The 23,819-nt window shown below is 37.8% G+C and overlaps 2 protein-coding genes across 2 annotated transcripts in view; both read left to right on the forward strand.

Annotated features, from left to right (window-relative positions):
* Positions 1–2,421: 2,421 nt before the first annotated feature.
* Positions 2,422–4,842, forward strand: LOC129941099 (zinc finger and SCAN domain-containing protein 12). The gene is made up of 4 exons (XM_056049648.1): positions 2,422–3,727; positions 3,789–3,928; positions 3,991–4,482; positions 4,551–4,842. The coding sequence occupies exons 1-4, from the start codon at positions 2,578–2,580 to the stop codon at positions 4,758–4,760; spliced, it is 1,992 nt and encodes a 663-aa protein (XP_055905623.1). The 5' UTR covers positions 2,422–2,577; the 3' UTR covers positions 4,761–4,842.
* A 6,076-nt stretch (positions 4,843–10,918) lies between these two features.
* Positions 10,919–23,819, forward strand: part of LOC129940999 (uncharacterized) — a 38,109-nt gene continuing 25,208 nt past the window's right edge. Inside the window, exon 1 of the mRNA XM_056049535.1 lies at positions 10,919–11,183. Coding sequence (XP_055905510.1) covers positions 11,154–11,183 — 30 coding nt within the window. The 5' untranslated portion in view covers positions 10,919–11,153. The remainder of the gene's footprint in view (positions 11,184–23,819) is intronic.

Consider the following 23,819-nt stretch of genomic DNA (forward strand, 5'->3'; position numbering starts at 1 on the left):
TGCAGAAGCGAAACAAATTTGTCCACTTCTACTTACTTTTTTGATTCTGCTACTACCTTAAGAACAGTGTACTTACTGTTGAGAGCAATATTTTTGTTTGAGAAACACCTACTTCAAAATGGGCTGATGGCGGCTTTTGCACTTGTAAGCTTTTCTCTCAGATGCTTTTTCCATATTTACATTTTTTTCAAATTCACTTTTAGACAATGTCTATGTTTTCACCGTTGTAGTTCCATTTTTCATTGAAGCAGTTTCTACCTCTTCGGTTCTTGAAAATCTTTCCATGGTTAGGTACTATTCGGTTCCATATTTTACAGTACTCAAAAATCAGGTTTATCATAAGCGGTAGAGATTCTAGGGATGACGCCTTAAGTAATTCTCCAGCGTGCTTGATACCAGCTTTTAAGAAATCGATAAAGTTTTTGAAAAAGAGAACGAAAAAGCTTAGGCTCATCGTACAACCTTGTCTGACGCCTGACTCCGGTCTGAATCTTTCCGACCTTTCTGTATCATTTCAAACTGCTGCATTAGTATCCATAAACAGGCTTTGTAGAACTGTTTCAAACTTTAACGACATTCCCATACCATAAGAGCTTGTAGAAAAGTGCATCACTGTGTCAAATGCAAACTTAAAACCTACGAAAAACGCGTATAACTTCTTCCTTTTTCTTACAAATGAATTCGCAACACTTTTCAGAACAAAGACATGATCGATTGTTGAGTAACCGGCTCTAAAGCTTGCCTGAAATTCTTTCAAAAGCTTATTTTCATCAATCCATTTATTGATCCGTGTTTGCAAAATAGCTGTAAATATCTTATAACACAAATTTAAAATAGATATTCCCCGATAGCTCGACATCACAGACTAGCTGCCTTTTTTGTGTATCGGAAAAAATGATTGATTCACTAAATTCTTGCTGAAGCAAAACCAACACTTCGTTGTAAACTGCAGTAAGCTTGCTTATGAACTCAACGGTTTCATACTTAAAAAATTCTGGATGTGCAAAATTTAAGTTGTTTCCTTCATGAATTGGGTTTAGCAAATTTTTAAAATGGTCTGCCAAAAGCATGGGGCTCAACTTGGGTTGGATTTCAAAGGTTTTACCAAGGTCGTGTAATAGAAGTTTGCTTAAAGATACTGTCTCTAAAGTGCTCATCGCTTGAGCGATGATAAGCTCTTAAAATCCTCTCATATAATAAAGTTTTGATTGTAAACAAATTATTATAACTTTGATGTTACACAAGTGGGCAGGTAATTGGCAAACGATTTATCAAGCAGTATTGTGTCACTATCTACGGATTAATAGTTCGTGTTTTCCTTTGGATATACTTTAAAACAAACTAATGCCACATTCTAACTACATTTTGGCATCAAAAACCTACTTTTTCCAGTAAAATAAATTCCTTCCGAAGCATTACGCTCCTGCCTCATTGTTTTAATTTTGTTTATAGCACTCCTTGCAAAATAAGATTGACAAGTCTTATTGTTATATTTGCACGCATTGTTGGGAAACTTAACTACAAACTCACGGTTGAATAAAACTCTACGGTCTACACTCACATTTTGACAGCAAACAAAAAACAAGCCGGGCTTTACGATATTTTACGATATCATATGTCATAGAGCTCGACCTACGATATTTACGATCTGAAGCGGAGTCAATGCCTGAGGTAACATTTCTGATTGCTTCGTAAGAGCTCATTATGCCTTTTCGTTATGTCAAAGGGAGCGATATCGAACGTGTCATTACTTATTTGGTTGTGGTTTAGCTATTATGACAAAATAGAAGGATTCTTGAAGAAATGTCGGAAAAAATTAGTTTTGTATACTTAATTACTGTAATGACGGAAAGTTAGTGCGTCTTTTCTATGACCTTGAATTCTAAAACATATTTAATGCAGGAATTAAGGTTTTCTGCGTTTTACTTTTTTCTCTGCATAACAAAATATGAATTGTACATTTCAAAATCAAATGGGGTGGCGCAACAGTCCGTTGTGAACCAGGGCCTAGTGACTTACAACTCTCAACCATTCCTGTGTGCGAGTACTGTTGTCAGTTTTAGGCCGAATCCGAACGGCTATTTTGAGAAAGCACTTTTTCATGACAAGAATTACTCTTTGTCAATTCCTTGCAAGAGGTAGTACCCGCGAAAATTATTTTTTTTTTTAAATTAAGGTGGCACAGGCAGGGATTGAACCCAAGACCCCTTGCATGACAGTCCAACGCACTAACCATCATGCCACGGGTACTACTGAATTGTACATTTAACATTACTTTTTTGGCACATTTAAACCTATTGTTATTTTATTTTAAGTACCGAGCAATTATGTTGTGTTCACAGCCTTATTTATTATTCTATTACTCTCTGAATCGGTTCTATAAAATTAATAATCTATTACAAAACAAAACAAATTGACGTCCGTTCTCTTTTTCTGTTTTATACTTTTCGAATTGTCTTTTTGGCTTTGATGTTTGATTTGCGTTTGTTTTTAATTTACCATAATCCTAAAAATTCTTCACTCTTTTAAAAATCAAATGCAGTTCACAATATTTAACTCACTTCCGAAACCCAAATCATGACCAGCTTAAAGTCTCCCAATAAACTTTCCGAACCAAATCTCGAAACCATTTGTCGTCTGTGCCTACACCAGCCCGAAAATGGCAGCATTAACATTTTCCAAAGACAATTATTATCGATTCCGGTGCGAATTATGGCCTGCGCTGACCTAGAAGTTCAAAACGGTGATGGCCTGCCCAGTTTGATTTGTGAGAAGTGTCGCTACCAACTGGAGGTTTCTTATTATTTTCGCAAGAAGTGCCAAATATCCGATGGCAAGCTGCGGAAACACATCCGCATGCTAAATGCTGGCAAAAAGAGTCGCGTCTTCGTCAAATCCAGCGATGAAGACGACGATGAGGACGAAGAGGAACTTCACTGTAAGCAATCGATTGGGTTCATCGAAGCCATAGATGCTCGCAAGAAAGCCGAAGAGGATGAGAAGAACCAGAAATGGCTCGAAGAGCAGAGAGAACAAATGCGACGTGAAGAAACTCAACGATTGTCCGAAGAGTTAAGGGTGTTTATGCAATCTCGGGTTTCGGTGCCGAAGAGTATGAAACAAGAAAACAATCCATTTTCTACTCCATCTTCACAAACACAAACAGCACCAACCAAATGTTCTCGACAAAAGCGCGACAAACCTCAAGAAGTGTCAAGGCGAGCACAGTCGAAGGCAGCCTCTCTTGGCCAAATACAGCGACGAGAACAGCAACAACATCTGCAGCAACAGCACGAAGAACAGCTTCAACAAGAAGCAGAAGCTGACAACGAGATAACTTCCTCCGAACAGATTCCCGACGAACAGGCAAATGAACACGAGCAGGAACATGATCAAGACCAGAGTATGTTCTACAGCGACGACAATGGCGGCGAGGAAAACTCGGAAATGTTGAGGTACGAAGCAAAGAACAACGGCGAAGGTGAAGATCATCGAAATCACCAAATAATTCACATTGGAAGCGTTGATGATGAGGCTGAGATGTTGGAGAATATGTGTGAGGAAGAGGAAGGCATGGCCGAGGATATATCTGACGAGAATGAAATGGAAGGCAAGGCCAACACCGAGGCCGAGGAGATGGATGAGTTCATCTTCTTGGCAGACTCTGATGATTCCAATCCTGACGTAGGGCAGACTGAACAAGATTGTGTGGTCGAATCCTACCAAAGTGAGTTCCTGGTGTGGCTTTAGAAGTTTGATTGATAAATTAATTTCTTCTTCACTTTCAGTCGAGGAAAATGGAGACATTCAATATCTGAAGGATGAAAGGAGGGACGACCACGATGAAGATGACATCCATTCAATCCAACTCGATAACAGCTCTGATTCAAAATATGTCGTTGAAGATGTTGGTATAGTCAATGTTCAAGTGAGTATATCTATGGACAGGAAGAGAGACGAAATAATTGAATATTTAAACACTTTTCTTAGAAACACCAAAAGAAAGTAAAACCGGAAAAAAATAAGAAACCAAGAAAGATGCAATTGCCAGTTATAGATAAAGCCGTGACACTCTTAAGTGACAACGTCTTATCGGACGACTTGAGGATATTCAAATGCAGTGAATGTCCGCAGTCATTTACCGGAGCTAAATCCCTGCTTCGTCATCGTTCCGCGCACAAGGGCGGCCGGGAGTATTGTTGTGACTACTGTGAGAAGTTCTTCTCCTGCAAGAGCTCCCTGGACCGTCACATTCGCATTCACACTGGCGTAAAACCCTACACCTGTGATCAGTGCGGCAAGAATTTCATGCAAAAGGAAATCCTCAAGCGTCACGAGACCATACACACCGGCAACCGTCCCTACCAATGCCCCCACTGTCCAAGGTCCTTTGTGCAGAGATCATTGATGAAGCAACACATCAATGCGGTGCATCTGGCCGTGCCACAAATTACCAAAAACGAATGCCATTTGTGTCCCAAAGTGAGTCGAGTTCTATCCCCCAGGTAACTAGTGAAATGTGATTTTTAATTGATTTTTATTTTGTGTAGAGTTTTCTTCACCCATCCGGATTGAGTAGACATCTCTTGACACACAAGGGAATGTTGTTTTCGTGTCCCGGTTGTGGTCGGACGTTTAATGATAAAAGTTCACTTCGCAGACATTTTTCGGCAGTTCACGTTAAGAAAGGACAAAGTTTTGTAACAAAAGCCGAACCGAACGACGAAAATGACTCATCTAATGACTTTTTAACTTCATAAGAATAAATATATATAAATTATTATATAGATAGTTTTGTAGTACAAAGAAAAGAAAAATATATTTGTTAAGAATTTCATTTAATTTATAACCGTACATATGTACATACATAATGAGCTCATGAGCTCTATAAGCACAAGAGGCGAGAGGAACACCGACTTCTCAGAAGGAAAAAGAGAGGGCATGAGAAGCGTGCGGTCGAAGATGTTGAGTGGTTTAAAAGCAGGAATGAAGTTCGAAAGTTTTATGAACAGGTGGAATGAAATTCACGAAAGTGGGAACATCATAGTGGAACCGCGGTCAATGCTGAGAATATGGAAGCACCACTTCTGCAGACTGTATAACGGCGACGACGAACCGAATTTCGCTGTCAGACAGGATGATCCATTCAACATAGACGACGAAAGCCAACAATCCCGTCCTCCCGACTTAGACGAAGTAAAGATTGCAATATCTAAGCTGAAGTCTAATAAAGCCGCTGGAGCAGATGGCTTAAATGCCGAGCTCTTTAAAGCAGCTAGAGATAAGTTGGTTAGGAGCATGCACCAACTTATCTGTAAGATACTCGTCCGTTTGTGCAGGATGACCATGGAGAATTCACGCTGCTCCATAAAGGTTGGAAGCAACTTAACAGAACCTTTCGATGTCAAAAAAAGTTTTAGAAAAGGTGATGTGCTGTCATGTGACATTATATGTGTGTATGTATATTAGACTTGAAGAGGAAAGTTTTTACGGTTATGCTTTGGCAAGAAATAGAAAAAATATAAGAGAAACAATAACAACGCAAACAAAGTACTGCAAGAGTATTTTTTGGGGCAGGTAGTTAATATAATATATTTTTTAGTATATTTGTTTTTCAATTCAATAGGGTGTTGCTGATAATTGTCTTTATTTTTGATATGACTCTGAAATTAAAAAAAAAAATATTATTATTATTTATATAAAATAAATTTACATTATAATTTAAGCATTTACAGCACTAGCTACCAGAGACTTTAGGCTGGAAATAGAGATCTATTTGAGATAAATGTTTTAGGATAGATACATGGGGCTGTCAAAGGCCCGAAGACCAGCGATTGGGGTACAATCGAAGGTTACCAGTCTTTGACAGCCCCGTGCATATGGATTTATAAAGTTTAATTCAGGGATGACAGATTGGAGGATATTCCTTTTTGAGGAGATAGCAATGAGTTCATTGTGTGCGTCCGAGGCGTAAGCGGAGAAAGCATTTGTTCATGATGGTTGTCGTTTCTGTAGGATATATGGCTGGCTCACCCTTTGGGTTGATGAACGAAAAGTGTTGAACGTATGTTTTCCATTCTTCAATTCTTATGTTCAAATGGTAGACATGTGCATTCAAGAGGACACAAGCGTCCACAGGTTTTTCTCAAAACCCACCTCTGTCTATCAACTCCTACTCTCACCTCCCCGTGGTGAACATCGGGTGCCTAGTACCTCAACTGGAGATTGGGTTCCAACCAAGCCAAGGTACGGTTACGGATGTCCCGATCCAAGCCAAAACAAGGAAGTACTGTGAGAAGATTCGACGTTAGACGGCTACAATCACAAGAGACTGCCATGTCCTTTTCCGATCGAGTCTCGAGTTCTATGCTTCCTGCATTAAGCATTGAAAACCAGTGGCAACATTGCATTGCAGCAATCAGAGATTCGGCCTCTGAAGTGCTAGGTTTAACAAAACCACCACAGCGAAACCCCTGGTTTGACGACGAATGCCGGCAAGCGCACGCAGCGAAACAAGAGGCATACAAAACAGCGCAGCACAAAAGGACGAGCTCCTCGCGAGCTCTACGAGCAGAAAAGGAGAGAGAAACACCGGCTTCTTAGATGGAAAAAAAGAGAGCACGCGATCGAGGAGATAGGAGATATGTACCAGTCACGAACCGAAGCCTGTGAAGACGATCAGGGGAACATCGTAGTAGAACCGCAGTCGATGCTGATAATATGGAAAGATCTCTTCTCCAAATTATATAACGGCGATGACGAACCGAATTCCACTGTAAGGGAGATAGAACCACTCAACCACGGCGACGCAGATCAACAATTCGCCTACCTGACCTTGACTAAGTGAAGATAGCTATATCTAGACTTAAGTCAAACAAAGCTGCTGGAGCTGACGGCATCGCTGCCGAACTATTCAAAGCAGCAGGCGATGACTTGGTAGGGAGCATGCACCAACTTATCTGCAAAATATGGTCGGAAGAAAGCATGCCCGATGACTGGTCTCCTTAACATTGCGTATAAGATCCTCTCTGCCGTATTATGCGAACGTCTGAAGCAATTCGTCAACAACCTCATTGGTCCTTATCAGTGTTGCTTCAGACCCGGAAAGTCCACTATTGACCAAATATTCACACTACGGCAGATCTTGGAAAAAACCCAGGAGCTTCAAATCGATACACACCATCTCTTTATCGATTTTTAAGCCGCGTGTGACAGCATCTATAGTTAAGAGCTCTACCGAGCAATGTCTAGTTTTGGCATCCCTGTCAAACTTATCCGTTTGTGCAGAATGACGATGGAGAATGCACGCTGCTCTATCAAGGTCGGAAAAGATCTTACCGATCCATTTGATGTCAAAAAAGGTTTTAGACAAGGCGATGCACTGTCATGCGACTTCTTCAACATCCTTCTGGAAAAAATTGTGCAAAACTCAACTCAAAAGGTTTTAGACAAGGCGATGCACTGTCATGCGACTTCTTCAACATCGTTCTGGAAAGAATTGTGCAAAACTCAACCGTCAACACTAGAGGCACAATCTTCCAAAGGTCCATCCAATTACTCGGATACGCAGATGATATTGACATACATAATTGGAAGATCAAAACGTGATGTCCGTGGAGTTTTTTGAGCATTGCGACGGAAGCGAAGAAGATGGGTTTATTGGTCAATGAGTGCAAGACCAAGTATATGCTGTCATCAAAAAAGGACACTGAACAACGACGTCTTGGACAAAACGTCACCATGGACAGCTATAACTTTGAGGTAGTTAAGGACTTTGTCTACCTAGGCACCGCTATTAATACAGACAACGACACCAGCGCTGAAATCAAACGAACAATAACTCTTGCGAATCGCTGCTTCTTTGGACTTAGAAGGCAATTGAGAAGTAAAGCCTCTCTCGAGCATGTAAAATCACCATCTTTAAGACACTTATCATCCCGGTTCTCATCTATGGCGCTGAGGCCTGGACCCTGTCAAAGAAAGATCAGAGCGTCTTAGGATGCTTCGAGAAAAAAATTCTCCGGGTGATTTTTGGTCCCGTACGCATAGATGGAGAATGGAGGAGAAGATATAACGACGAACTGCACGGGCTGTACAGCGACAATGGCCTAGTTAGCAGAATTAAAGTCCAACGGCTTAGATGGTTGAGTCATGTAGAGCGAAGGGACATCAACGCTCCAGCCCGGAAGGTCTTCGAATCCAATCCCGAGGGACGGCGCAGTAGAGGACGACCGCGACTCAGGTGGCGCACCCAGGTGGGAGAGGACCTCAACCAATTTGGCGTGCGAAACTAGGGAACGAGCTGGCTGGAGACACTTGTTGGTTGAGGCCCAGGTTCGCCCCAGACTGTAGCGCATGCATCTTTTACAAGAAAATACCTCAAAAGATTAATACCGAAAAAAGTAAAATGGTCTGGACTACAATATATATCAATCGAAGAGTCTCACAGAGGCAATTAATGTTATCATAATTCTCCACACAAGAAACACTTCCATTCTGTCCAAATTATTACTATTTAATCATGATACCTCATATATAAGGCTTACTTTTTGTCTTATATATAAACGACATAACAGATGCTGTTGGCGGTGGTATCTCGTTTGATGAACAAATTGAAGGACTATTGCAAATGTTGGAACCTACAAGTCAACTTATCGAAATCGAAGGTAATGATATTCAGAGGTGGTGGTGGCAGAAATGCTAGAAATGAAAAGTGGTCTTATAATGGGGAAACGGTAGAAATAGTGCGAGAATATAAATACCTCGGGGTTTTATTTACTTCGAATCTTAACATGAAAAAACATCTAGAAGGAAAGTTGAAAGAAGCAAAGCGTGGAATTTCAGCAGTTTGGGAACGCTGTTTCAAAAATAGATGTATTGAGCATAGTGCTAAGCAAAAACTTTTTCGATCTACAGCGTCAGCTATCCTTCTATATGGCTCCCAGGTATGGGGATACAACTCTTTCGAACTAGTTGAAAAATGCCTCCGATACTTCATCAAAAGAATATTTTGTCTTCCAAATAATACACCAAACTACATGCTGTATCTTGAGACAGGAGTCGCTCCAATGTTTATGGAAACATTACAGCTACATTTTAACTACATCGTTAAAATTTTCGAAATGTCAGATGAGAGATTGCCAAAAATCATACTGAAAAACACCATTAGAACATCAGGAAGTATGCCAACAGAGTGGAGAAATCTTGCGGCTTTCTGTAACTCAACGCTAACGGTAAACCAAAATGAACAACTCGTTTTGCTCCAGGAAAAGTTCAAAGCATTATTAGAACGATTTGGAAAAGCGCTCTATGACAGATACTTATCCGAGGCACGAGAGTCAACCTTTAGAAGCTACTACAGTCGGTTGATTTTTGACAATAGACTCAATACATATTTCCTCAACTCGAACCAATTACATAAGATTAGTATTATCTTCAAAACACGAGGAGAACTTCTCCCTCTCAATTTTATTCCCCACCGTCCTGACCTGCCAATACTCTGCAGTCTGTGCAATCGCAACGAACGTGAAGACATAAAGCATTTCATCGCAATTTGTCCAATTTTAAATGAGTTTAGGATCAGACACTTCGGTAAACAAAGTCTGAATGATACTGAGCTGCTTGACATACTAAACGGATCCGTTGGATGGGATGCACTTTACTCGTATGTTGTTGCTGCGCTTCGATATAGAAATTGTATAGTAAACGAAGATTTCTAGATACCTAAAATTGTTATTTGCTATAATTTTGTTTTAACCATTGCCACTATAAATATTATTTGTATATTTCAAAATGTCAGTCTGGTAGACGGCCATAGGCCAAACCATTGTGACTTAAGATAAACTTTTGTTGAATATATAACAAATTGTTACTTTGTACTTAAAATGAAATAAAGAGTCAATTAAAACTAACTAACTATAAGGCTTATATCTTTCGAATTTAGGCATTGACACTTGTGATTTTAATTTTCAACGTATATATATTTGTTTACATGTTTTTATATGAAAATTAAAAATTCAATGCAGTACATCCTGTTAAGCCGTTAAAAAAACAAAAAACGACCCAATTTTGAATACCCTTAAATGTATGCAATTTTGATTGTGTTTGTACAAACTTATTTATTCAACACTTTCAATTATTACATTTCAAACACAGTCTTTACTTTATCGCAGTTCACAATCAATTATAATCAAATATCCCTCACATTGGTTCGAGAAACTACTAGGTTCTTGTAGGCGCTGAATGTTCTCGATACTTAACGAAGCGAGTTCTCCCCTTAACCACAAGATGTTGCCCCTTATTCTAAATGTCCTACACAAGTCTTTACTAATGCAAATACAATTATTGCTACGTACTTATTCTTATATAACACGATATTAGAGTGAAGGAGATGAAGAGTGTATACACATTACAATACATATGTGTTTTATTTACGTTTACTTTTAAAGCCTCAAAATGGATAAGCCTTTGCTATATAACTTTTGACATTTCTATTGTTTTTGATGTAGATATCTTTTAATACACATTTTTGACTGTTTTTAAAATGATATACATGCCGATCTACAACTTAAAAAATGTCAAAAATCTACCTCAAATTTATCTGCGATCGGATTTTTTCATTAGCACAATTTAATATAACCTTCTAGTAGCCAACTTCACATTTACGCTCCTAGTCCTTCTTTAGGTTCAGGAGAACCTTTTGAACTTGAACTTTGTTTATTTTGTCAAACTTTCTAAAAACAAATGTCTTTTATTTCCTTGAAAAAGTTTTCCAGTTCATTTCTAGTAAGTATGTCAATGAGTTCCATTTTGCGTTTTTAAATAAAGCTGATACTGAAAAGACAGGAAAAAAAACAGACACATTATCAAAAAAGTGTAATCCTATCCTCATATATGAAAATCTACTACTTGTAGTTATTTGTATTTTCGGCTTTATTTCAAAATTTGACATTTCTCCATTGCTGCCAACATTTCGCAAATATAAATATTCAAAAAAACAGTTTCAAAAGGAAATATCAAATTGTTTAATTCAAAAAAGTGCTTAAGCTAATTGGGGCTTGGATTTTAGTTAATAATAAAATATAAACAAATAAAAACAAAATTTCTATTTACTTAATAATTATAAATTTGATGGATTTAACACTAAAAAGAAAATGGAACCCGTAAAGAAAAGAAGAAATTCGGTAAGTTGTTGGAACCAAAAGATTAAAAGATCCAAAGATAAGGCTTTGGTAAATAGAAAAATAACAGCGGGAAAACAATATTAGAATTTACAAAACGCAGTGTACACTAACTGAGTTAGTTTGGTGTTTTTTTTTAAGTTGTGTTCTATTCAAAATATAGAAATAAATTAAAATTTTGTCAAGTGTGATAACAATTCTTTGCCAAGCTTGCTTGAAATTCTTTAAAATTCATTCAACAAGGTGAAAAAAACTTACGATCCTTATCGTATTTCGGTGTCTGAGAAATGAATGCATTTTATTTTGTTTGTGTCTCTATTTGGAAAATTGTATGGACTCGTTCTTCCTGACTTTCAAAAAGATTATTCTTCTTTTTTTTTTTAAGTGACAAAGTTAGGGAATCGCTTGTGTTTGGGAATACTTATAAATAGAATACAACTTCCACTTGAAACAGTGCTATTATGCTGTGAGGAGTTCGAGCGTTTGAAGCGCTATCATAAATATTTAGAAAGAAGCCAAAGTATGCTGAAAGTCTAAACCCATTCAAGACGTTGTTGCATTTATGAAAGAGGTGTAATTGTTTTTTTTACAAATCTCATCCCAAATGTAAAACTGTACTCACATCGTTTTGAAAAACTAGGTGGGTAAAGGAGCATTAAGGTGTTTTTCAATACCGTAGTATTCATCAAGATTGTGAAAACTGAAAAAAAATGTAAACACGAGTACATCTACCTATTTACTTGTTATAATTTAAGTAAAAGACTGCTTATACAGCTTTTAACCAAGTCTCTTAGCAAGGTAGGTAGTCAGAAATGGCGATCTCAACGCAACCTAGCCTGAGATCCAATTAGCGCTGTAGTGCGCCGTGTTGATACCAAAAACTCGTTTGACCTTTCATTGAAAGGGATAGATTGATAGAAAAGCTTCATAGCGATTATGTTAGAGCCATTTTGTCGCATTGAGAAAAATGATTAGGTCTCTAATCTTTGTCTCAGATAGCTCATCAAGTTCTTGAAAGAATGCTTTTCCAAAGTATTTCATTCTAGTGTTTGCCAAAGCAGGACATTTGCAGAGGAAATGGATTATAGTTTTACTTTCTCTTTGGTCACTACAGCTACAGCAAAAGGTGTTGTAAGACATACCCAACTTCTCTGCATGAACTCCTATAGGCCAATGTCCGGTACAAACCGCAACAATCCTGGCTATGTCTTGCCTTGGCCTGCATAGAAGATCGTTTGTACGGGTTTTGTTATAGGTGGGCCAAATCTTCCTAGATGTAATGCAGTTGGGTATATTGCTCCACTTTCGGTTTGATTCAGTTTGGTAGATAGAAAAGATTTTACCCTTCATAGCACCAAGAGGAATGTTAACCATTTCCGCAAGTGAGCTATGAAGGGCCGATCCTTGCCTGGCTAACTCGTCAGCCCGTTTATTTCCCACGATACCACTATGGCCCGGAACCCAGATCAGGGTGACACCGAGGTTAATATTGAAGTTCGCAAGCTCATCGCGACATTGCTGGACCAATTTAGATGAGGATATGGCCGATTTAATGGCTTTGACAGCTGCCTGACTGTCTGTAAAGATAGCCACATTTCGGTTTTGGTTTGGGTTTTGTTTAAGTATCTTACATGCCTCCCTTATTGCCAGCAGTTCAGCCTGAAAAACGCTAGCAAAGTCAGGAAGCCTAAAGGATTTGGCTACATTTAGGGACTCAGAAAAGATCCCAGAGCCAACTCCGCACTCCATCTTTGAGCCGTCTGTAAAGATGGTTGAGTCGAAACCTATCGACACGATGTCATCCTCCCAATCTTCTCTCGATGGGAAAATAACCTTAAAACCCTTACTAAGGTGCAAAGTAGGAGTGCAGTAGTCAGTGTCTACCGAGATAATATCGGAGGGAATAAATTTCGTTGTGTTGCTGTGACCATAAGGTTTTGACAACCAGCTGTTTGATTCCTTCAGCCTCTCTGAGCAAATAACTACAAACAAAATTGCTCAATCTTTATTTCAGCACTATGTAGGTAAAGAACACAACTTATGTTCTGTGGACGGCGCGGCATAAAGAATAAAGATGCTAATTCTAATAATGTCTGGCGGCTGACAAAAAAAATCAACTAAATGTTAACTTAGAAATTCCTCCATCCCTCGTCATGCTGGACCAAATTTATCGTGACAATGAATTAACTATAACTGTTTGAAAAACAGCACCTATTTTGGATGTTTTTATGCTGGAGATAATCAAAATTGGCATTGGTGAAGGGTAGGGGAGGGTAGGGAACTGTAGATTTAGATTAAGATTACGAATACTTCCTGGAAAAATCTTGAACTTCGGCGAAAATTCTAGATGGCTTTGAACAGCAGAAATGAGACATCACATGGGTTATCTAAAAAGTATTTACCGAGGGTTATTTTCTTGTTTCTAACTAATCTAGAGCTTTTATAAGGAATTAAAGGTGACCTGCAACTGCTTTTAAGACAAAAAAATAAAATAATTATAGGTGGAGACTTAAATTGTAGACATCAATCTTGGGATTGCCTGAGAGCAAATTCCTGGGGAAATATTCTCCACAATACTATTGCCTCAAATCGGTATTTCTCTATTTTGCACACACCTGATTCCACCTACATTCCTAAGTCCCTTTCAAAATCTCCCTCCACAATTGATTTGTTTCTAACAAACAGTGATCCAAATCTTTCTAACCCATCAACATTAAACAAATTGGGTTCCGACCATCACCCTGTTTGTCTAGAACTTAATTGTAATATCTCAACAGTTTCAGAAAGAACCTGTTAAAACTATAAAGCAGCAAATTGGACTAGGTACAAGTCTTTTGTTAGAGAAAACTTAAATCCTAATGTTGTATCCATCGAAGACATTCATTCATCCCATGAAATCGACACGTACGTTGAACATTTTTTTTGAAATAAAAACGAAACTCTGAAAGAAGAAAATGGATACGATATAGGCAGGAAACTTTTCTCTCTAACTTAAAATTCCTAAACAACAAGATTAAGAATGAGGTATTTATCTTTAAAAATAGAAAGTGGGACTCACTTCTATCAAGTTTTGATAAAGCCAGTAAGCTTTTCTGGAAAATAACTAAGGTAATTAAGAAAAAAGGCAATATCATTCTACCATTAAGGATTCAAAACGAGCTATTTATAACACAAAATGAGCAAGCAATTGTCATTGCTGCTACTTTTTACAACAATCACTTAATCTCAGCTCATCTTAGTGATAATATTACTGAAAGTGAGATCCAGGATCTTCTTTTAGAAATTCCAAATAGAGAAACAACAACGAGTGCAGATTGTTTTACCAACCATAAAAGAGTGAAGCAACTATCTCCAAAAAATCCCCAGGTGTAGACAACATCAACAACACTCTACTGAAAAAACTTCCAGTTAAGGGCACAAGATTCCTTACCGTCCTTCTAAACTCTTGCACCTAACTTTGTTATTTTCCCAACAGTTGGAAAGTTGCAAAAGTTATACCCATTGCGAAACCAGGAAAACCACGTAAAAACCCGCTAAGCTACAGACCCATAAGCCTACTTAACTGTTTGAGTAAAATCTTAGAAAAAATTATTGAAGACAAGATACAGTGCCTTGTCGATGACTTAAATCTTTACCCAGATTATCAGTTTGGTTTTAGATCTGGTCATTCAACTATACACCAAATTGTTAGAATTAAAAATTCAATAAAACAAAACCTTGGTGTAAAGAAATCTACAGGTATGGTCCTTTTGGACATCGAAAAATCCTTTGACACAGTCTGGCACAATGCCCTTATTTTCAAACTTGCCAAATTTAACTTTTCTATCCTAATCATAAAAATTATAAAAAGTTTTCTGGAAGACCATTCGCAGTCCATTTGCGAAACGTAAGATCCTCAAAATATGAAGTTCCCGCAGGCGTCCCGCAAGGATCTGTTTTGGGTCCAATTTTATTCAATATTTTTTTGTCTGATTTCCCGATTCCCAACCCAAATGTTAGCTTAGCAATGTTTGCTGGCGATACCATTTTATTTGCCTCCGGTGTTTTATTTCAAAATGTCTTTACCGAAATGCAAGAAGCCATAGTTCTTATTGAGAAATATTTTCACAAATGGAAAATTAAAGTCAACGGTACGAAGACAATAGCAACATGGTTTACACGTCGAAGAAATTCTTGTTACTTACCGGACAAAAAACTAAAAATCTGTGCTAATGAAATCGAATGGTCGGATAACTGCAAATACCTCGGCATATTTTTAGATAAAAGCTTACTTTCAAAACACAAGATTTTATATCATTTCTTTCACAAGAATTCAAGTCTAAGCAAGCAAAATAAATTAATGATATTTAAAACTATTTTCCAACCAATACTACTTTATGGCGCACCTGTTTGGTTTGACTGTGCTCACTCGCACATTCAAAAACTTCAAGTAAGTCAAAATAAAGTTTTGAAAATGATGCTCGGATTGCCATGGCATTACTCAACTAAAAGACTCCATGATAAGGCTAATGCTTTCACAGTTAAGAACCTTGTTAACAACCAACAAGAAAAATTTTTCTTAAACTGCTTCTCTCTGACAACAATCTTATCAGAAACGTATCTAACCAAAATAACACCTAAAATTACTGTCAACTTCTGCATTTTGTTAATAATGGGGTTAAGTAATACTAGTTTTTAAGATTCTAATAAGGGTTTTTCTTAGTAGCGTTTTCCCTTGAACCATACATTAATTTTAAATAACACTTCTCTTTATTATATATATTTGAATTAAAGATGTAAAGAATTAAAATGTTCTAAACCACTTGCTAATGAAATAATTTAAAATGTAAAAGATATTGTATATTAAGCTACAAATACATACATTTCTCAAGTTAAGCTTCCAAGCAATTCTCTGTAGGGCTTGTCAAGTGTAATTTCAGTTATTGTCTTTTTAAGTTGTAGTCATTTTTAAATCGGGGTTCTAGTAGGATTACATTTCTTCCATTCTAAACTTGCTTTAAACTTTTTTAATGCTGGATACTTGCGATAAATGTATTTTGTTTTCAAGAACATCAATCTTAATTCCAAGAAAATATTTAAGATTCTCGCAGTCTGACATTTCGAATGTCTTTTCCAAATTTGTCTTTAATTGCTCTATTTGTCTTAAGCTTTTTCCAGAAATGAGTAAATCATCAACATACAGAATAAGTATGATGATGTCATCTTCTTCTTGTCCCATCTTGGTGTACAAACAATAGTCGTGATTGGATCTTTTAAATCCCAATAGAAGAAGAAAATCGTTAAACTTTTTGTTCCAACATCAGGGTGCTTGCTTTAAGCTGTAGATGGATTTGAGTAAGCGACAATATTTCCATCTGCTTCGGAAACCCCTTCTGGAACAGTCATATAAAGTTTTTCCTTCAACTCACCATCTAAAAATGCAGTCTTTATATCTAATTGGTGCAATATCAGGTTTTTGTACAGTCCAACAGCTAACACAATTCATATGGTTGTCAATTTCGCAACGGTTTAGTATGTTTCGTCATAATCAATTCCAGCCTTTTGTAAATATCCCTTCACTACAAGTCTGGCCTTATATCTTGTCGACTCACCGTTCTCGTTAACTTTAATTTGGAAGATCCACTTCGGTTTCAAAATCTTCGCATTCTTCAGTTATCTGACCACTTGCCAAACTTTGTTTTCGTTCATTGAAGAGAGTTCGTCTTCAATAGCCTTATACCATTTTGCAGCATCAGGAATTGATTTCACCAAAAGAATTCGAAATACCAGTTAAAAATTCATCCGCAGAAGTTGCTCTATACCTCATGTAATAATCATCAAACTTACTTGGAGGTCGGCGCTCCCTTGAAGATCACTGTTGTAATTTTGCGAAGGGAGTGCAGCTGCACCATCGCTAACAGTATGATGTTCATCTTCCAAATCTTCACTAAGTGTCTCTTTAGTTATGGTAACATCACCAGAGTTTTCAACAGTTTCATCTTCAGTAATTTTCAGATCTTCATCACACAAGTCATCAACTAGTTGATCTTCTGTTTCATCTTGGTTATAATCAGAACCGACGAGTATTTTAAATGACTCTGACTATAACAAATCCATTTTTATTTTTGTTCTTAGTTGATATTTTATACTTGAACGGAAAGTCAGTTTCGTCAAATTTAACATCTCTTGCAGTAAACAACTTCTGAGTTCCATATTCAAAAGTTTGTATCCATTCGGTACATAGTCAACCATAACTGACTTACGACTTTTTGAGTCTAGCTTCTTTCTCTGCTGACTAGGTATCCACGCATAAGCTTTGCAACCAAAAAGACGTAGTTTTTCAAAATCAGGTTTTGTACCATACCACATCTCAGCCCGAGTCTTAGGACAATCTAAAGACTTAGTAGATATTCTATTTATCAGGTATGTGCCAGTTAGAGCCGCCTCACCCCACATTCGTTTTGGCATTTTGGATTCTAGTAGCATTGTCCTTATTTTTTCGATTAGTGTTCTATTAAACCTTTCAGCCAATCAATAGTATGTTCAACTTGAATCCCATACTTTTTGTACCATTACTTTTGTTCCCTTGAACAATACTCTCGTCCTTGGTCTACAGTAAGCTTCGATATGGATTGTCCAAACATCGATCTTGTCATAGCTTCATATTCCTTCAGCGCTTCAAAAACTTCAGATTTTCTTTTTATTACATAAATCATAGCAAAATGTTTGAAGTCATCAATGAAAGACACGAAGTATCTTGAAACATCCCAAGCAGCTTAATCAGAATGAATTCTTTCTAGAACTCTTGTTGCCCTTTTCCGAACTCCTTTGAACGGATCACGACACTACTTACCTCCTATACACACATCGCAAAAACCAATGTCATCCAATGAAGTCATTTTGAGTCCCTTTATCATGTTTTCCCTTGCAATTTTTGTGAAGGCTCCTTGGCCAACATGACTTAAACGCCTATGCCACAACTTGATTTCTTCTTGAATTCATATAAATTTCCTTGCAAGTAAGCTTCTGCAATCACTAGTCCATTTTTAACTATTATAGCTTTGTTTTTGAAGAATTGGACATCAACTCCAACACTAGTTAGTTTTTTTTTTACAGAAAGTAAGTTGTCCCTCAGTTCTGGAAAGTATAACACGTCTTTTATAATGACATCTACATTATTGTTTGTTTTTCCGTTTTAAGATCCTGAGCTTTTTGCAACTAAAAATTGATCATTCTTGGCAACATTGATTTGTACAGCCTCTCTTAACTCATTCTCCTCAGATAAAACCATTTTTCCTTTGACAGATGATCACTAGCTCAAGAGTCTAATTTAAACTTAATTTTTGTACCAAGATCTTTCATTCCTCTTAATTGGTTACGATCTGACATCAACTAGATGCCTTTCGTATTTTTGTTGCATCTTTGATTCGGCCCAACGTCATATTTCCGACAGTCTTTTGTTAAGTGCCCTATCTTGTTACACTTAAAGCATTTACCTTGAAACTTAAAGGTTTTCTTTGGGTATTTCTTCCCAGCGATCGCCGATTTTTCATGAAAAACGTCATCTTCCCTATCTTCTAATTTCGCTTCTTCCAAAAGTATCCTATCTTTGATAACACCAAACGTAAGTTCTCCACCTGTTAAGTTTTGTAAGGCAGTAACTAACGGATCGAATTTTTCAGAGAGCTTTAGGAAGAATTGAGCCAACATCTCGGTTTCGTCTAGTGATGCTCCAGACATCTTCAGTTGCCTTACCAAGTTTTCCAAAATCATAATGTGATTAGCAAACTAAATCACCATCATTCATACGAAGCTTCATTAGCTGCTTCCGTACCAAAAGTTGGTTAACAACCGATTTTCTTGCAAAAGATGATTGAAGGCTTTTCTACATCTCTTTAGCAGTATTCTTTTCACAGATATAACTTAAGCTTCAGAGTGATAGCCTATGCGGACGACGTTGCTATAGCAGTTTAAGGAAAGCATCTTAACACCTTAAAAGAACTCTTACGAAATGCTTTGGGCTGATCAATGTGGACTGGGTGTTAACCCACACAAAACCGATCTGGTCTTATTTTCGAGGAGATACAAAATTCCATTTGTCAACCCTCCCTATATTAAAGCAATCCAATTAAAATTCTCAGACGAGGCTAAATACGTGGGTCTTGTCTTAAATAAAAAAACTAAATTGGAAACGCAACGTACAGGAAAGAGTCAAAAAAGCTACTGCTGCTGTTGTGGGGCTTACAACCAACAATCACGCATTTGCTATACACATCGGTAATCAGACCGATTTTAATGTAAGGTGTGGCAGTATGGTGGACTGCTTTAGAGAAAGGGATAAGCTAAATAAAGTCCAACGTTCAGCTTGCCTATGTATAAGCGGATCGTTCTGTGGCACTGGACACCTTACTCTTCCTAACACCTCTTGACATATTGAACAAACAAATAGCTGCACGCTCTGCTATTCGCCTTAAAGCTTCGTCGCAGTGGACTAACAACAACATTGGCCACTCCGTAATTCTTAGATATTTAAAATCAATCCCAAAGCACACAGACTACACCATCCTCCAACTGCAATGCGACAGAAATTTCCAGATTTCTATACCTCCCAGATCTTGATCAGAAAGATAGGACATTCTTGGAGGATGATTCAATCCATTTTTACACAGATGGGTCAAAAACAGAAGAAGGGGTTGGTGGAGGTGTGTACTCTGAACGACTGAAATAAAGTCTCTCATTCCGTCTTCCCAATCATTGTAGCGTATTCCAGGCGGTACTTTTGGCGATAAAAGAAGTCTTGTCCTGGCTTAAAGAAAACGTTATATCAACATCTGATATCCGTATTTTCTTAGATAGCCAGGTCGCCATAGAGACATTCCAGGTAACTGTAATGTCTCTCAGGAACGGTACAGCACAGCTCATCCTACCACGTTTGGTAGTAGTGGCATACCAATCGCTACTTGTAAACTGTTAATGCAAGACGCTGTGAGGAGGGCAGGCACCAGCTGGAACAACATCAAATCAAATCAAATGGGGTGGCGCAACAGTCCGTTGTGAACCAGGGCCTAGTGACTTACAACTCTCAACCATTCCTGCGTGCGAGTACTGTTGTCAGGAATGGAAGGGACCTACAATTTTAGGCCGAATCCGAACGGCTAGTTTGAGAAAGCACTTTTTCATGACAAGAATTACTCTTGAAGGATTTGTCAATTCCTCGCAAGAGGCAGTACCCGCGTAAATTAATTTTTTAAATTAAGGTGGAACAACATCACCAAGTGTCAAATCACAAAAAACATCTGGCCAACACTGGATTTAAAACGTTCAAGGTGCTTGCTCTCTCTAAGCAGATCGCATATAAGCTTGATAATAGGTGTCATAACCGGACACTGTCTAATAAGAAAGCACGCCACGCGACTAGGCGTATTCTCAAATGCGTTGTATGGACGAGGAAGAGTAGGAAACAGTTTTTCATCTGCACATGCCCTGCGCTGGCTCGAAAATGCAAGAATTACATAGAAGAATTTTTCTTTAACGATCTAAACGATCTAAATCATATCAGCATAATCAGCCTTTCACGTTTCCTAAGGGACTTAAACTGATTCCATTGAGCTAAGGAGGAAGCCTCAAGATTCATGTGGTATCACAATGGGCCATTAAACTGGCCTAAGTGTGTCCGTTTCCATCTTGGACAGCAACTATAACCTAACCTAACCACCTTAAATGTCGTATTTATTAGGACCGATTTAGATCCACTCATTCTAATCCGATTCTAACCACTTCTGGTGGTGACATATTTTATATGTACATATATGGACTACATATCAAAATATACACATATTAAGAAAAGAAAGCATCTTACGCCTTATCGTGATCCTGCGTCTGTTAAACCTCAACTCATTACAGGAACGGAGAAATTGCCAACATACTGTTCATACACGGACTTTGGTCTGGCTCAATTGACTACTCCACTCTCTATTCGATTTCTTTTAATACTAATACCCGTAACCTGAAAAACCCTCTCCCCTTCAATTTACCAACTCACCATACCTCCTATGGCCTTAACTAATCCCTGAACCGTATGCTTCGGTTCGTCAATTCGATTCCTAATTCATCTGATTTCAACATAAGCACATAAAGCATATAAACTCAAACTCCTTTTGACCCACCCCACTAATAGTTATCAGTTTACATTTAAGCTTGAATTAAGCGAAAGAATTAGGGGTTCAGCCCCCCCACTAAAATTCAAATCCAAAATACATGAATCGAATGAACTGATATCCATTCTTTTAATCTGCACAGATACAGTTGCGAGCTGTTAGGGCACCAAGCAAGCTATGCTACATTTTTTTTTTGGCAATAGTCGTCGAGAGATTTCTCGATAAATCCACAAGTTTTAACGAATAACTATCTGTTCCTTTAAGTTTTGTAGAAATTGTTGAAAGTTTGCATTCATTTGTTCCAGTAGCTTATAATTTAATTGTATGGTTTGAAGTATTGATACGTTTAATGCCTAAATTCCGTCAGTCATTCTCGTCCATCATTAACCCACTTTTCCTAGAACCCAACGAAGGAACACTTTGTTGGAAACTGATACTGCAATAATCTGCAACCTATATAGAACATTTGCCTTACTCTTCCTCCATTCTGAAACCGCTCCTTCAGGACATTGTTCTCACAGATCAGCCAGAAAGATTCCAACCTAAAGCTATAGATGTGTATCAGTTAACATTTCTTTTTCTCATTCTAGAAAGAATCAAAATTATTAGATAATTTCCTGGTGAGTATTATCCTTTTCTGAAGTTTTGACTGCTTCAGCCAAATCTAACAGATAATCCTGCTTTGTTGAATTGCAGTTGAGCCAAGAAAAAGAGCAGCAAATCAACTTTCCCTTACTGCTCTTACTGTATTAAATGAAAGCTGCAGAGAGGTCATTATCGTTGTTGTTGCGATACCTTAAAGAGAACGTTTTTTTTATAATAGTTTCAAAAAAAAAAAACAATTTGCCTTCTCAAGCGAGTACCCTTTTTATGCCCAAGAAAGAGTGCAAGCAAGGAAATGTCATTACAATGACAAAGAAAAGCGGAGTATTGTGAAACATTTCACATTCTCCTAGTACGTCACATAAATAAATTTCTGTTCTTCACAGTGTACCAACGGAGTTGGACATGATGGTAAATTGATTAGAAATCCTTGAGACGCGAGTATTAAAGTTGAATCAATATTGTCCAAGAGCGAGTGGTCTGCTTACAATAATTCATCAGGTCCATTTCAATGCTGAATAGAGAGCATCTACATAAGGGCTATCGACGTTCTACAGTTCATTAGTTAACTCCTCGATTCTATAAAGTTATTGTAGAAACAGTCAACGGGCTTTTACTTTACTGTGGCATGAGAAATTAACCATAAAATAATTCTTTGTTTGCAATAAAAAGATTTTTTACCAGTGAAGAATTTATAACAAAAAAAAACGATGCAATTTATGCAACATCAACATATTAAACTAAAATTGTTGTTCTAAGTTCAAAAGATAACCATCACTACGCTTCTGTAAAAGTTTGATTGAAAGTCTCAGTCCAAAGTGTTCCATCCCGGCATATTTGAAAACGAATGTGAAAACTGTTAAGTTGTACTATAGAGATATGGTAAAGGATTTTGGTAAAAGGTTTTAAAAAATACCCTTTTCAATGGAGATAGATGGATTCTTCTACACGATTCTGCTGAGACGAATAAAGCCAACAAAACTTAAAACTGCCAAATGCCTAAGGGTCAATATCGTAGGTCTAAAGAAACTTTAGATAGGCTCTCGGGTAGTCCATATTTTAATCCTGTTTGCTTTTTTTTCAGAATTGGAGAACTATTATCAAATACGTGGAAAATATACGATTTTGCATTTCGAACGGATTTTGTGATACATTTTTTCGGAATACGTAAAAATTCCGTTTATGATGATTTTTAATAGGCTTAGATATCAAAAGATCACATTTCTTACTGAAGGTGGCACTACAGTCCTGTGTGAACTAGGGCATCACCCAAAAAACTTCTTCATCTAGCTAAGTCCCTAGCTAGATGTCTCCAGTTTCGAGCTCAAAGTTGGGGGAGTTCACTTTCCACTTGTGCGCGCCACCTGATTTGAGGTCTTCCTCTACTGGGCTGTCCTGTGGGTGTGGATTCGAAGACTTTCCGGGTCGGAGGATTGGTTTCCAAGCGCTCTACTTGACCCAGCCATTTTAGTCGTTAGACTTTTACCCTTCTAGCTAAGTCTACGGGACCGTAGATCACACGAAGAACTTTTCTCTCGAACCGACCCAAGGTCCTTTCATCCACTTTTGTCATAGTCCATGCTTCTGCAGCGTATAGCAAGACGGGGATGATAAGAGTCTAATATAGCGACACTTTGGTCCCTCGAGAGAAGACTACCACTCAAGTGCTTTCTTAGCCCAAAGAAACAGTAGTTGGCAAGATTTATTCATTCATTTGAACTCTGCGCATGTGCTGTTTTCTGCGTTTACAGCGGAGCCTAGGTAGACGAAGTCCTTGACTACCTCAAAGGTACGTCTGTCGATTGTGACGTTTTGACCAAAACGTCGGTGTTGTATGTCCTTTCTAGACGACAGCATGTACTTTGTTTTGCCCTCATTAACCGTTAAACCCATTTTTGCC

This window comes from Eupeodes corollae, chromosome 1 (genome assembly GCF_945859685.1).
Source record: "Eupeodes corollae chromosome 1, idEupCoro1.1, whole genome shotgun sequence".
Lineage (NCBI taxonomy): Eukaryota > Metazoa > Arthropoda > Insecta > Diptera > Syrphidae > Eupeodes > Eupeodes corollae.

Coding starts and splice junctions, on each gene's coding strand:
- LOC129941099 (XM_056049648.1), top strand. CDS start 2,578: ATGACCAGCTTAAAGTCTCCCAATAAACTTTCCGAACCAAATCTCGAA. Junction 3,728..3,788: donor TGTGGTCGAATCCTACCAAA/GTGAGTTCCTGG, acceptor CTTCACTTTCAG/TCGAGGAAAATGGAGACATT. Junction 4,483..4,550: donor AATGCCATTTGTGTCCCAAA/GTGAGTCGAGTT, acceptor TATTTTGTGTAG/AGTTTTCTTCACCCATCCGG.